Source organism: Callithrix jacchus, chromosome 22 (genome assembly GCF_049354715.1).
Source record: "Callithrix jacchus isolate 240 chromosome 22, calJac240_pri, whole genome shotgun sequence".
NCBI classification, from domain to species: Eukaryota; Metazoa; Chordata; class Mammalia; order Primates; family Cebidae; genus Callithrix; species Callithrix jacchus.
This window is the reverse complement of record NC_133523.1, coordinates 40,637,562-40,652,350: the sequence shown is the minus strand read 5'-3', so window position 1 is coordinate 40,652,350 and position 14,789 is coordinate 40,637,562. Positions and strand designations below refer to the sequence as shown.

At 55.2% G+C, this 14,789-nt stretch overlaps 1 protein-coding gene across 2 annotated transcripts; it reads left to right on the top strand.

Annotated features, from left to right (window-relative positions):
* The first annotated feature begins 252 nt into the window (after positions 1-252).
* Positions 253-13,887, top strand: DACT3 (dishevelled binding antagonist of beta catenin 3). 2 transcript variants are annotated; one of them, XM_054249358.2, is made up of 5 exons: positions 479-619; positions 3,203-3,297; positions 9,130-9,226; positions 9,385-9,537; positions 11,635-13,887. In XM_054249358.2, the coding sequence occupies exons 2-5, from the start codon at positions 3,205-3,207 to the stop codon at positions 13,029-13,031; spliced, it is 1,740 nt and encodes a 579-aa protein (XP_054105333.1). In that variant the 5' UTR covers positions 479-619; positions 3,203-3,204; the 3' UTR covers positions 13,032-13,887. The 2 variants fall into 2 exon arrangements, with proteins under 2 accessions (XP_002762307.5, XP_054105333.1); XM_002762261.6 differs by lacking the exon at positions 3,203-3,297 and having other exon boundaries at positions 253-619.
* Positions 13,888-14,789: the final 902 nt, after the last annotated feature.

Here is a 14,789-nt window from a genome sequence, read left to right as displayed (position 1 = left end):
GCAAGGGCGGGCTTGTTTCATTGTGACGCGTGGGGGGGCGTGACCAGGGCCCAAGGCAGTTGCACGGAGGGGGCGTGGCGAGAGGAGTGAGTAGGCAGCTGCGAGCATGCGTCGTGTAGGGCGGCGAGGGTGCAAGGCCGAGCATCTTCGTCAGGGAGGGTATTCACCAATAGGCGGCTGTTGCTCGGTCTCTGGGGGCGCGGCCATGCAGATAAGGCGCGGGTGGGCGGCCCAATGGGCGGGCGCCTATGCAGATGAGACGGTGACAGCCCGGCCAGCGGGCGGGCGGGCAGGCTGCTGGGGCGGGGAGGTGGGACCGGGAGAGGGGTGGCCGCGGGGCCCGGCCGGGCTGGGGCGGGGGGCCGCAGCCATGATCCGGGCCTTCTCGTTCCCGGTGAGCCCCGAACGGGGTCGGCTGCGGGGCTGGCTGGAGGGTAGCCTGGCCGGGCTCTGCGAGTTGCACTGGCTCCGGGAGAGGCAGGAGTACCGCGTGCAGCAGGCGCTGCGGCTGGCCCAGCCTGGAATGGGGGGCGCCGAGGCCGAGGACGAGGAGGACGCCGATGAGGATGAAGATGCGGCGGCGGCGCGCCGGGCCGCAGCGGCCCTGGAGGAGCAGCTGGTAAGGGGCCGCCTGTCCATCCGTCCCTCCACCCCCGTCTGTGTCTGTCTGTCTCGGTTGGATGCTCAGACACCCGGGGGGGTTGGGGACCCGGGTAGGCAGGGAGTGAGAAGGACAGGGGGTGGGGCTGGAGACCCCGGAGTTCCGGCGGCGGAGCAGACCTGGCTTCCCCGCCCCCAAATCGGGGGAGGGGGAAACTGCACCGTCCTCACTGGGGCCTCGTGAGAAACATGGGCCCCATCCCTTACACCCCTTTCCCAAAGAAAATCCTTCTGGGCGCCAAGTATGTGTCAAACCTGGGACCGGGTACTTTGCAGGCGTTGTCTTCTTGCAGCTTGGGAAACAGGGGGTGTTAGTCCCCCATTTAACAGAGAGAGACACTGAGGCTCCGAGAGAGCAAGCGACTCACCCAAGGTCACACAGCCAGGCTCCAAACATGCCCTTCTCTGGGCTCCGCTACCAGGGCTCCATCTTCCCTAAGTCCTGGTGTGCTTGGAGATCTCTGGAGGGGGCGGGGTGGGAGGAGGGGATCTCAGGGCCTCGGGAGGGAGGGACCACTGCTGAGAGGAAGCTCACAGTCCCTGAGGACCCCCCACTGGGATCTTGACCCTTCGGTGACACTTCCCCCTGCTTTCTACGTGGCCCCGGCTCTCCTTGACCCAAGGGAAGGCAGGTCGAGGCAGCGCCTGGAGGATACTTCTGGACTCTGGGTGTTCTCATGGTGGAAGATGGGCATCGGTCTCCGGAATGACTCGCGGAGGCTCCATTCCTCTCCCCTTTCTGTGTCATTCCTTGAGTCTCCCGAGCTCGTCCTGGGGTTCTCTCCCTCTCTCGGTCCTGCCACATCCCGGTGACTTTCTGTGTCTGCTTCTCTTTCTCCATCCTGTCTCTCCATCTCTGTGTCTCTGTGTCCCTCTGCATCTGTCTCCCTGGCCTTCCCTTCCTGCCTGTCTGCACCTCGCTCTCTTCTTGCCCGACGTCCCAGGCTCGGTCTCTCTTCCCCTCCCCCCAGCCCGCACACCCTGGCTCCGCGGCAGATCCCCATCCCTAAGCCTGTGTGTGGCCAGAGCTTCCCGTTTCGGGAAACCTGAGCCGAGGTGGTGGTGGCGGGGGCTCTCCCCGCCGCTGACCTCGACTGCCCCCTCCCCAGATGGGGACTGGGGAGAAAGACTGAAGCCAGACTCCCGGGGCTGCACGCCCGGCCCCTCCCCCTCTCAGGAGTGGGACCCCCCCCCCCTGCACATTCTTTTCTGGAAACAGAAACAGCTGTGGGAGGCCCCACCCCCTCCCAAAGTTAGAGACGGATGGTGGGGGCCTTCGCGAGCTCCCCCCACCCCAAGCTGGCTGGACTTGGAAGGCGCCTTCCATCCTGACAAGGAGAAGGCGAGGCAAGAGGATAGGGTGGCTGTGTCCTCTCCCCCTCTGCCCTCCGTCTCTCCCCTTCTCACCCTTCACCTTCCCCATCTCTGCCCTTCAGTCTCCCTCTCCTCAGTCCCTGTGTCCCCTCCTCCCCCCAGCCCTCTGTCTTCCCGGCTTGAGATGGTAGTGGAGAGGCCTGTCCCCCCCACCCCCCAGTCTCTAGGCAAAGCTTGTCCCAGCATCAGGGAGGAGGCGGTGGCAGGCGGGGTGGGGGGGGGGAGGAGGAGGAGCAGAGAAGCGCTAAATATAAACTTCTCTAGTGCTGGGGTGTTCCTGGGTCCCTCTGAAGAGCGAGCGGGTGAGGGCTTCCTCTGATCCCCCAGCCCTTGTCTTATGACTTACCGCCCCACCCCCACCCCCTGCCAGAAATACACTTCCTTCAAGGCAAGAAAGACTGAGACCAGACTTGATTACTTTCTAATAGGAATGATGGGAATACCAGGTAAAGATCAGGGGTGTTGCAGAGAAGAGAGGCAGGAATCCTGGGTGAGGGAAGGGTCCTGTTTGCTCTCAAGAAGGAGAAAGGATCCTTTCAGCAAAAGGACTTAAGGTAGACTTGCAGAAGGACTTCCTAATAGAGAGAAATGGGCATTGGACACCGACGAGGGGCATGTGAGGAAAACAAAGTTAGGGAAATTTGGGCAAAGGGGTCTCCCGGGGTCCTAACCACACACTTATTAAGCCTGCAAAGAAAGGATGAGAGGCACAGAGCGGAGGCAGGGAGCCAAACTCAGGCCAAGGACTTTCTAAATCTTGTAAAGATTCATCCTTTTACAACTGGAGGGAATGAGGCCAGACTTGCAAATAGAGGGGTGTAGATTTGAGATATTTTTTGGGGGATGTCTAGGTGCTGGGGAGGAGGAGGCATCTCCTGTCTGTCTCCCTAATTTCTGCTCTTCCTTGTAGTGGAAGAACTGCAATTAGACTCCCAGAACTTACCAAAAGTCCACCCTTTTCTGTTTGTTTATGTATTTTTAAATGATATATTGATTTATTCATTTATTTTTAGGGACAAAGTCTCTCAGGCCAGAGCGCAGTGGCACGATCATAGCTCGCTGCAGCCTCTAACTCCTGGCCTCAAGCAATCCTCCCGCCTCAGCCTCCCAAGAAGCTAGGACTACAGGGTCACGTCACCACACTCAGCTAATTTTTTTTTCCTTTTAGATATGAAGTCTTGCTACGCTGTTCACGCTGGTCTCCAACTCCTGGGCTCAAGCTATCCTCCTGCCTCAGCCTCTCAAAGCACTGGGATTACAGATGTGAGCCACTGTACCTGGCCTTTATTTATTTATTTACTTGAGATGGAGTTTCATTCTTGTTACTCAGGCTGGAGTGCAATGGCATGATCTCGGCTCACTGCAACCTCTGCCTCCCGGGTTCAAATGATTCTCCTGCCTTAGCCTCCCAAGTAGCCAGGAGTATAGGCATGAGTCACCATGCCCAGCTAATTTTATATTTTTAGTAGAGACAGGGTTTATTCACATTGGTTGGGCTGGTCCTAACCGACATCGAACTCCTGACCTCAGGTGGTCCGCCCACCTCTGCCTCCCAAAGTGCTAGGATTACAGGCGTGAGCCACTGCGCCTGGCCTATTTATTTATTTATTGAGATAGAGTCTTGCTCTGTCGCCTAGGCTGGAGTGCAATGGCACAATCTCGGCTCACTGCAATGTCCACCTCCTGGGTTCAAGCGATTCTCCTGCCTCAGCCTCCCAAGTAGCTGGGATTACAGGCACGTACCACCACCCCTGGCTAATTTTTATATTTTTAGTAAAGACGGGTTTTCACCATGTTGGCCAGGCTGGTCTCAAACTCCTGGCCTCAAATGATCCTCCCACCTCAGCCTCCCAAAGTGTTGGGATTACAGGCGTGAGCCACTGTGCTGGACCCCTACATTTATTTTTAATTAAACAGCAGAAATATTTTCTATCTTCCTTGTAAGAAATTCATAGCTTTTGGCCGGGCGCGGTGGCTCACACCTGTAATCCCAGCACTTTGGGAGGCCCAGGCGGGTGGAACAGGAGGTCAAGAGATCAAGACCATCCTGGTCAACATGGTGAAACCCCATCTCTACTAAAAATAGAAAAATTAGCTGGGCGTGGTGGTGCGTGCCTGTAATCCCAGCTACTCAGGAGGCTGAGGCAGGAGAATTGCCTGAACCCAGGAGGTGGAGGTTGCGGTGAGCCAAGATCGCACCACTGTACTCCAGTCTGGGTAACAAGAGCGAAACTCCATCTCAAAAAAAAAAAAGGAAATTCAAAGCTTTCAGGTAATCATACAAACTGGCATTTATTATGTGTCAAAAGAAACTTATTTAATCCTCACAATAACCCCTAGGAGATTATTATCCTCTGATGCCCAGTTATAGATAAGGAAATTGAAGCCCAGAGAGGTAAATCACCCACCCAAGATCACACAACTGAGGAGCTGCAGAGCTTAATGTGATGCCGAGTCACGCCTCCTTAAACACTTCCTTCTGCCATCCAGTCCCCCCCATACCTCTCTAGCACCCCTAAATGCAACCTCCCCCCCTGAGGTCACCATCACTGTCACCTTAGTGTCACCTCCCAGACCTCTTCCAGCCTGTCTCCTAGAGAAACAGCTTACATACCAAAAAGACAGCGGAGCTTTTGTCAGAGCCTTGCTTTTTACAAATTCTAGTTTCTTGGGTGAGGTCCCAGAGACTATGCCAGCGGAAACGTGGCCCCCTGGCCAGTAGTACCACAGCCCATGGAACGTGTTTGCCGTATAACTACTTGGGCTGAAATCGAAAGCTCTGGGAATGGGATTCAGTAGTTTGGGTTTTCATAAGCCCTCCAGGTAATTCTGAGTCCCTCTCACTCATACTATATATTCTGCACTTTTCTCTTTCTGTTCAATGCTATATCTTGGTGATGATTCTATACAGAAAGTTGACTCCATCTTAACAGCTATATAGTATTCCATTGTATATATTCATTCCTTCATCTAATATTTCTTTTCTAAAAACAGAGAGCTGTTTGGCCGGGTGCGATGGCTCACGCCTGTAATCCCAGCACTTTGGGAGGCCAAGGCGGGTGGATCAGGAGGTCAAGAGATTGCGACCCTCCTGGCCAACACGGTGAAACCCTGTCTCTACTAAAAATACAAAAATTAGCTGGGCATGGTGGCATGAGCCTGTAGTCTCAGCTAATCAGGAGGCTGAGGCAGGAGAATGGCTTGAACCTGGGAGACAGAGGTTGCAGTGGGCCGAGACTGTGCCACTGCACTCCAGCCTGGGCAAAGAGCAAGACTCCATCTTAAAAAGAAAATAGTGTAGGGTCCATCCCATTTGAGTTCAAGGTGAGTCTTCCTGCAACTCTGTCTCAAAAAAATAGAGAGAGCTGGGTGCAGTGGCTCATGTCTGTAATCCCAGCACTTTGAGAGACCGAGGCAGGAAGACTGCTTGAGCTCAGGAGTTCGAGCCAAGCCTGTGCAGCAGAGGGAGACCCTGTCTTGTCAAAAGAACACAAAAACTAGCTGGGCGTGGTGGCACGCGCCTGTAGTCCCAGCTGCTTGGGAGGCTGAGGTGGTAGGATCACCTGAGTCCAGGAGTTGAAGGCTACAGTAAGCTATGGGTGTGCTCCTGCAATCCAGCCTGGTGAGAGAGTGCGACTTTGTCTCAAAAATCAAATAAAAAAGACCGGGTGCAGTGGCTCATGCCTGTAATCCCAGCACTTTGGGAACCTGAGGTGGGCGGATGACTTGTGGTCAGGAGTTGGAGACCAGTCTGGAAAACATGATGAAACCCTATCTCTACTAAAAATACAAAAATTAGCCAAGTGTGGTGGCACATGCTTATTATCCCAGCTACTTGGGAGGCTGAGGCAGGAGAATCACTTGAATCTGGGAGGCGGAAGCTGCAGTGCGCCCAGGCTGTGATACTGAACTCCAACCTGGGTGACAGAGCTAGACTCTGTCTCAAAAATAAATACATACACACACACACACACACACACACACTCACAGAGAGAGAGAGAGACTTGGTCTCTCACTATGTCACCTAGGCTGGTCTTAAACTCTTGGCCTCAAGCAATAGTCCCACCTTGGCACTCCCAGAGTTCGGGGATGACAGGCATACACCACCACACCCAGCCCGTTAAGTATTTCCTGAGCACCCACTTTGTGCCAGGCACTGTTCTAGGCACTGGGTGGGGGTGCGCCTGGGAGCTAAACAGACGGACATCTCTGCGTTCCTAGGGCTGACATTCTAGTGAGAGACTCAACAAAAAAATGACACCGTAATGTGTTATTTTGTTTTTGGAAATGAAGTCCCACTCTGTGGCCCAGGCTGGACTGCAGTGGTGCGATCTTGGCTCACTGCAACCTCCACCTCCCTGGTTCAAGTTATTCTCCTGCTTCAGCCTGCTGAGTAGCTGGGATCACAGGCACACACCACCACGCCTGGCTTCTGATGTATAATTTTAAATTAAGAGGTCATTGCTGATACATAGAAAAAAAGTGAAAAGCAGGGCAATGGGGTACACAATGACAGGGAAGCTATTTTGGAAAGGTGTCAGAGAAGGGACCATGTCACCCAAGACCTGGAGGAAGCGAGGATGGTATGTGTGGGGACATTGTCCCAAGGTAGGCACACATGTGGTGTGTTCAAGGGACGCGGCGAGGCCAGGCGTGGCCAGAGTGGAGACGGCATGCCAGGGATGTGTGGGGGACATGACACGGGGTACATGGGCGGTCAGAGATTTTTTTAGCTACTTCCCGATGCAGCACAATTCAGCTGCTTTTTTGAGTTCCACTGAAAAATGACTTCACTGTGAGCATCTCAACATGCCCAGGGCAAGAGCCCAAAGTGGAATGATTTGTTGACCTTCCTCGAATAAACAGGCACGGATGGGGGCTTCTGCTGTCGGGGGAGGGGAGGGGCTGGGCCCTGGAAAGACTGGGATTGGGGGGGTTGTGGTGGCCAGGAGCCGGCCAGTCTTTCTGCCCTAAATAGGCAGGGCTGGGTGGCTGCCCTCCCCACCCCTCCTCCCCGCTTCCCTCCCTCCTGCGGTCCAGACAAGCCGCTTTTGTCTGAGGGTCAACCGCCAACCCGAGGCTGCCTGCTGCTACCCGGCCTCACTCAGACCCATGTGAGACTTTTTCTGGCTCTGGCCCTCTTTTCTAAAATGAGGTTAAGTCCTAATGTCTTGGAGACCCCATCCGTGTTGCTTCAGCCCTTACCCCACCTCCTGTCACCGTCACACCCCTAAAAGGGTTTTCACCTTCATTAATTCACATCTGATGAGAAGGGCTCTTTTCCTGCAGCAAGAAGGATCCAGGGAAGACTCACGGAAATCAATCATTCTTTCCTTCCTTCCCTTTTTTTTTTTTTGAGATGGAGTCTTGCTCTATTGCCCAGGCTGGAGTGCAATGGCACGATCTCAGCTCACTGCAATCTCTGTCTCCTGGGTTCAAGTGATTCTCCTGCCTCAGCCTTCCCAGTAGCTCGGATTACAGGCATGCGTCACTATGCCCGGCTAATTTTTGTTTTTTTAGTGGAGATGGGGTTTCACCATGTTAGCCAGGCTGGTCGTGAACTCCTGACCTCGTGATCCACCTGCCTCGGCCTCCCAAAGTGCTGGGATTACAGGTGTGAGCCACCGCGCCTGGCCTCCAGACCTTCCTTCCTTCCCTCCTTCCTTCCTCTTTCTTTCCCTCCCTCCCTTCCTTCCGTCCTCTCTTTCTCTTTCTCTTCTTTCTTCCCTTCTTTCTCTTTCCTTTTTAAGACAGAGTCTCCCTCTGTTGCCCAGGCTGGAGCGCAATGGCTCACTGCAACCTCCACCTCCTGGGTTCAAGCAATCCTCCCACCTCAGCCTCTCAAGTAGCTGGGATTGCAGGAGCAAACCGTCACGCCCCGCTAGTTTTTGTATTTTTAATAGAGATAAAGTTTCACCATATTGGCCAGGCTGGTTTGAACTCCTGACCTCATGTGATCTGCCCGCCTCTGCTTCCCAAAGTGCTGGGATTACAGGTGTGAGGCACCACACCCGGCCTGACTCCCAGAAATTTCTTATGTTGATGAGGAACGGTATGCCCACTGGAGCTTCCTGGTGGGAATGGACCAAAGGCAGGAGGAGGATGTCCCTCTGGGGCAAAGGAACGTACTGGGGGCGGCTGCTGCAGCGCCAGCGAGGCTACACTCACAGGATCCTCCAGCAGGCTTGGGAGGTTCTTTCTGAGGGGATAGCAAAGGGGTATATGAGTTATGGTCAGCCTGTTTTATCCATGTGGTAGAAAGACGTCATCTGCAGCAGGAAGGACTTAAGGAAGACTTGTAAAAGGACTTTCTATTGCTGATAAGGGGCAACAGGCACATCTGAGAAAGGAAAGTCAAAAATGGGGAGAGGCCGGGCACAGTGGCTCATACCTGTAATCCCGGCACTTTGGGAGGCTGAGGCAGGTGGATCACCTGAGGTCAGGAGTTCAAGACCAACCCGGGAAAGATGGTGAAACCCCAGCTCTACTGCAAACACAAAATGATCTCGGCATGGTGACAGGCACCTGTAATCCCAGCTACTCTGGAGGGTGAGGCGGGAGGACTGTCTGAACCCGGGAGGCGGAGGCTGCAGTGAGCTGGGATCTGCACTCCAGCCTGGGCAACAGAGTGAGACCCTGTCTCAAAAAAAACTGGGAGAAGAAGGCAGACCCATGGCTAAGGGATCTGGGGATCCAGGATACCACCTTTTAGCAGTGAACTGTCCTTACAGCAATCCCTGATGTTAGACTCAAGGAGGGACATTCTAATTGGGATCAAGGGGCTCTGAGCGCAGACTTGGGGGAGCAGCTAATAAACAGTGGCCAAGAGATGGGGGTGTTCTGAGGCCTCATCACACCTAAGAGAATGAGATGCAGCGGCAGCACGAAGGACTGGAGTTAGACAGAAGGACTTTCTAATGGGGATGAAGGGACAGAGATCTTGAGGGGGTTCTGGGACTCAGGTACTGCTTTTATCCTTTTGAAGCCAGAGCCTCATTGTCAAAGTGAAACTCTGCCCATGAGCTCGTGGAATACGGGACCAGTCAGTAGAGAACTGGGGGCCTTCTGACCATCCTGCTCTCCCTATGCCTTCAGGAAGCCCTGCCTGGGCTCGTCTGGGACCTGGGACAGCAGCTGGGAGACCTGAGCCTGGAGTCTGGGGGCCTGGAACAGGAGAGCGGGCGCAGCTCGGGTGAGCATGGGTGGAGGGGTAAGGTCTGCCTGGGACACCTGCATGTTCCCCGTCTCCCTATTTCTCAGGCCCCTATGTCTCTCCCTGCCCCATCTCTTTTCCTCGAACCTGGCTTTCCCAAACCCCCTGAAGTCTCCCTGCTTTTCCTGGAAATTCAGGCTTCTATGAAGATCCCAGCTCTACAGGAGGCCCAGATTCACCGCCCTCAACCTTCTGTGGGGACAGCGGCTTCTCCGGATCCAGCTCCTATGGTCGCCTGGGTCCCTCTGAGCCCCGGGGCATCTATGCCAGTGAGAGACCCAAGTCCCTAGGTAAGGTGGGTGAGGGTGGGTCCTGAGGCCAGGGAGAGGACAGTAAGAGGATAGTTGTGGGCACAGACTTCTGAATCGGGCCTGGATTCCAATTCCAGCGGTGACATTTCTTTTTCATGTGATTATGAGCAGGTCTCTTATTTGTGGGCCTCTGTTTTTCCAGCTGTTAAAATGAAATATGGCAAGGTGGCTCACACCTATAACCCCAGCACTTTGGAAGGCAGGCAGATCACCTGAGGCCGGGAGTTTGAGACCAGCCTGGCCAACATGGTGAAAGCCTGTCTATACAAAAATTAGCTGGACGTGGTTTTGAACACTTGTAATTCCAGCTACTCAGGAGGCCGAGGTGGGAGGATTGCTTGAACCCGGGAGGTGGAGGTTGCAGCGAGCCAAGATTGCTCCACTGTCCTCTAGTCTGGGCGACAGAGCAAGACTCTGTCTCAAAACAAAGAAAGAAATAGGCTGGACATGGTGGCTCACGCCTGTAATCCCAACACGTTGGGAGGCCAAGGCAGGTGGATCACCTGAGGTCAGGAGTTCGGGCAAGACCAGCCCAATACGGTGAAACCTCATCTCCACTAAAAACACACAAAAAATTAGCCTGCATGGTAGTGTGCACCTGTAGTCCCAACTACTTAGAAGGCTGAGACAGGAGAACTGCTTGAATACGGGAGGTGGAGGTTGCACTGAGCCAAGATCGAGCCAGTGCACTCCAGCCTGGGTGACAGAGTGAGACTCTGTCTCGATAAATAAATAAATAAATAAAATGGGATAATAACAGTGTCTCAATAGCTGGGCATTGCGGCACATGCCTGTAATCCCAGCTACTCGGGAGGCTGAGGCAGGAGAATCACTTGAACCCGGGAGGTGGAGGTTACAGTGAGCCGAGTTCATGCCCCTGCACTCCAGTCTGGGCAACAGAGCGAGACTCTATCTCAAACAAACAACAACACCAACAAAAAACACAACAGTGCCGGCCCCAAAGGACGTTTTTGAATATTCAGTGAGCCTGTGCTCTAAGACATTGGGCTTGGTACACGGCAGTCACTGGTAAATAGAACTGCTGTCATTCATACAGGAAGTTTTTGAGCCCTACTACGCGCTATCTAGCAGTATCCCAGGAGCAATGAACAAAATGAACAGTAACGAACAAAACAGGCAAATCCCTGCCCTTAGGAAACCAACAGTCTAGTTGGAGAAACAGATAAAATACAGGATAAACAAGTAAAATAGCTAGGGGATGAGATAATGCCATGTGCTAAGACAAGAAATAAGCCAGGGAAAGGGACTCAGGAGTGTCCCTTTGAGTTTGGGGAGGGAAGTGCAATTTTAGAAAATATGGCCAGGGAGGGCCTCACTGAGGCTGTGACATTTGAGTTATGCCCTGAACTCAATGAGGGAGCAGACCTAGCAGATACCCAGGAGGAAGAGTTTCCAGGAATCTGGAATGGGAAGCACAAAGGTTCCGAGGCCAGAGTGTGACTGGCCAGGGCTTCCAAGAGGCCAGTGTGGCTGGAGCTAAAACCCTATAGAGGAGGAGGGTCAGCCTGGTAATGGCTCATGCCTGTAATCCCAGCATTTTGGAGGCTGAGGTGGGAGGATTATTTGAGCCCGGGAGTTGGAGACCAGCCTGGGCAACACAGTGAGACCCCAGCCCTACCAAAACTCAAAAAATCAGCAGGCCGTGGTGGTGCGTGCCTGTAGTCACACCTGCTCAGGAAGATAGGGCGGGAGGATCCCTTGAGCTCAGGAGGTGGAGACTGCAATGAGCTGTGATCGCGCCACTGCACTCCATCCTGGGTGACGGAGCAAGCAAGACCCAGTTAAAAAAAAAAAAAAAGAAAGAAAAAGGAGAAGGGTAAGATGTGAGAGTTGAAGAGGTAGAGGCAGGACAAGTCATGCAAGGTCTTGTAGGACCCTGTAAAGATTTTATTAGGAATTTTACATAAGGGGAGGGGTGAGAAGAGGGTTTATGCTGAGATGGGGACAGGAAGGGAAGGAGGCAACCGGCCCTTTCCAGGTTGGATGAGAAACGGGAAAGGACTTTGAGAGCCTCTCCTCTCTTTCTTTCTTTCTGTTTTGGCATTCCTTCCCTAGGAGACGCCAGTCCCAGCGCTCCGGAGGTGGTGGGCGCGCGGGCAGCGGTGCCGCGGTCCTTCTCAGCACCCTACCCGACGGCAGGGGGGTCCGCCGGGCCGGAAGCCTGCTCCTCGGCGGAACGGCGGGCCCGCGCGGGGCCCTTTCTGACGCCCAGCCCACTGCACGCTGTGGCGCTGCGCAGCCCACGGCCCTGCGGCCGCCCTCACACCAACTCACCAGACGCGGGGGGCGCAGGGCGGCCCCTGGACGGCTACATCTCGGCGCTCCTGCGCAGGCGCCGCCGCCGGGGGGCGGGCCAGCCCCGGACCAGTCCCGGGGGCGCGGACGGCGGCCCACGGCGCCAGAACAGCTTGCGCCAGAGGCCGCCCGATGCGTCTCCGCCCCCCGGCAGCGCGCGGCCCGCGCGGGAGCCCTCGATGGAGCGCGTCGGGGGCCTTCCCACCAGCCCCGCCGCCTTGAGCCGCGCCTGGGCGTCGCCGTGGGAGTCAGAGGCCGCACCCGAGCCCGCCGCGCCGCCCGCCGCCCCGTCACCCCCCGACAGCCCGGCTGAGGGCCGCCTAGTGAAGGCGCAGTACATTCCTGGCGCGCAGGCGGCCACCCGAGGCCTCCCTGGCCGTGCCGCCCGCCGCAAGCCGCCGCCACTGACCCGCGGCCGCAGCGTGGAGCAGTCACCACCCCGGGAGCGTCCCCGGGCCGCCGGCCGCCGTGGACGCATGACCGAGGCCTCGGGCCGCCGGGGCTCGCCCAGGGCGCGCAAGGCCTCGCGCTCCCAATCCGAGACCAGCCTGCTGGGCCGCGCCGCCTCGGTGCCGTCGGGGCCCCCCAAATACCCCACGGCGGAGCGGGAAGATCCTCGGCCGCCACGGCCCCGTCGCGGCCCAGCGCCCACGCTGGCGGCCCAAGCCGCAGGGTCCTGCCGTCGCTGGCGCTCCACGGCGGAGATCGACGCTGCCGACGGGCGCCGCGTGCGGCCCCGAGCCCCTGCAGGGCGCGTTCCCGGCCCCAGCCCATCCCCGTCAGCTCCCCAGCGCCGTCTGCTGTACGGCTGCGCAGGCAGCGACTCCGAATGCTCCGCTGGGCGCCTGGGGCCCCTGGGACGCCGGGGTCCCGCAGGAGGCGTCGGCGGAGGTTATGGGGAGAGCGAATCGAGTGCCAGCGAGGGCGAGTCGCCCGCCTTCAGCTCCGCCTCCAGCGACTCAGACGGCAGCGGTGGCCTCGTGTGGCCGCAGCAGCTGGTGGCGGCCACCGCGGCCTCCGGGCCAGGGGGCGGAGCAGGTGCAGGGGCGCCCGCGGGTCCCGCCAAAGTTTTCGTGAAGATCAAGGCTTCCCACGCGCTCAAGAAAAAGATACTGCGTTTCCGTTCGGGTTCTCTTAAGGTCATGACTACAGTGTGAGGTTGGGGATTTGCTTGGGCTCCCCCTTCATGGCCTCTGCACCTCCACACTCCCCACCACTGACCCTTCCACATCTACCTTCCAAAGACCATCGTTTTCTCTGCTTCCAAAGACCCTCCTCACTCTCCCCACTCCTCACAGTCTTGGTTAAAAAGGCTCTCCCTCCACCACGGAGAGGAAGGTTGAGGGGCCCTGTTTGACCCATTTCAGCTTCTAACTCGGAAGCCTTTGGGCAAGACAGTTCCCCTTCTATGGGCGTCACTTTCCTCATCTGTACAGTAAGTGTCCATGTATGCAAAAGGGGTAATTCGGTTTGAATTTCCCCATTTTAGTTTAGAAGCCTAGTCTGTTTCCCTTCACTGCTCTCATTCCTGATGAGCCCTCTCATTCCTCCTTTCCTTGCCCTGCGATGGACCCCTCTCATTCACAAAGTGCCCCCTCCATGTCCCTGGACCCTTAAGTATCCCCTTGGCACCCTGGTCAGAGACTCTGTGTCTGACTCAGGTGGTTCCTGCAGAGTGCCCTGGGAAGGGAAGGAGCACTGATTTGGGGGTTTTGAGGGTCACGTAGGAGTTGGCAACACCTGGAAAGAAGGACTCTCACCTCAATCCCTGGACAATTATGGAGGATTCAGAGGTAGAAGAGGGAAAGGAAGATGGTTTCTATCTCGTGCCCCCACCCACTGTGAGAGGGAATGGGGGAAGCCTGATGACCCTCAGCTGTTCCAATCTAGTATTTTTTTTTTCTTTTTTAAAATTACTGTATTTATTATGACGACGGTGACTCCCCAGTGCAAAGGGGGGCCAGATTCTGTGTGTTTCTCTAACCTCTTTGTAAATAAATGCAGTGTTACATATGTGGTAGACTCTCATTGAATGATGAAATGGGAGAAATGCTTTTTCCTTTGGACTAACACTTATTGAACAACTTCTGTTTGCTGTGGATATGGCAGTTTCCAGGGAAGTCCCAGGGTGAATCTCAACATCATCTTCCCACCATTGGCTGTTTTACATCAATGAATCTCATCTTTGATTGGGTTATGTTTGGTCATAAATACTATTTCAGGCGGGATGTGATGGCTCGTGCCTGTAATCCCAGCACTTCGGGAGGCCGAGGTGGGGGGATCGCTTGAGCCCAGGAGTTCAGGACCAGCTTGGGAAACATGGTGAAACCCCATCGCTACAGAAAATACAAAAATTAGCTGGGGCCGGGTGTGGTGGCTCAAGCCTGTAATTCCAGCACTTTGGGAGGCCGAGGTGGGTGGATCACGAGGTCAAGAGATCGAGACCACCCTGGTCAACATGGTGAAACCTCATCTCTAAAATACAAAATATACAAAAATAAATCTCTCATCTCTAAAATACAAAATATACAAAAATATATCTCTAAAATACTAAAAATACAAAAAAAAAAAATTAGCTGGGCATGGTGTGCACCTGTAATCCCAGCTACTCAGGAGGCTGAGGCAGGAGAATTGCTTGAACCCAGGAGGCGGAGGTTCCAGTGAGCCAAGATTGTGCCATTGCACTCCAGCCTGGATAACAAGAGCGAAACTCCATCTCAAAAAAAAAAAAAAAAAAATTAGCTGGGTATGGCAGGGCATTCCTAGAGTCCCAGCTACTCAGTAGGCTGAGGTGGGAGAATTGCTTGAGCCTGGAAGGCCCAGGCACCAGTAACCCATGATTGTGTCACTGCACTCCAGCCCAGATCACAAGTGAGACCTTGTCTCGAAAAACAGTTTTTTAAATGGTTTCACAA

Bases quoted from the DNA above. Each gene is read 5' to 3' on its own strand.
- DACT3 (XM_002762261.6), top strand. From the start codon at position 371: ATGATCCGGGCCTTCTCGTTCCCGGTGAGCCCCGAACGGGGTCGGCTG. The intron at 620-9,129 runs GTAAGGGGCCGC...CTATGCCTTCAG, and splicing joins CGGCCCTGGAGGAGCAGCTG to GAAGCCCTGCCTGGGCTCGT. The intron at 9,538-11,634 runs GTAAGGTGGGTG...TTCCTTCCCTAG, and splicing joins TGAGAGACCCAAGTCCCTAG to GAGACGCCAGTCCCAGCGCT.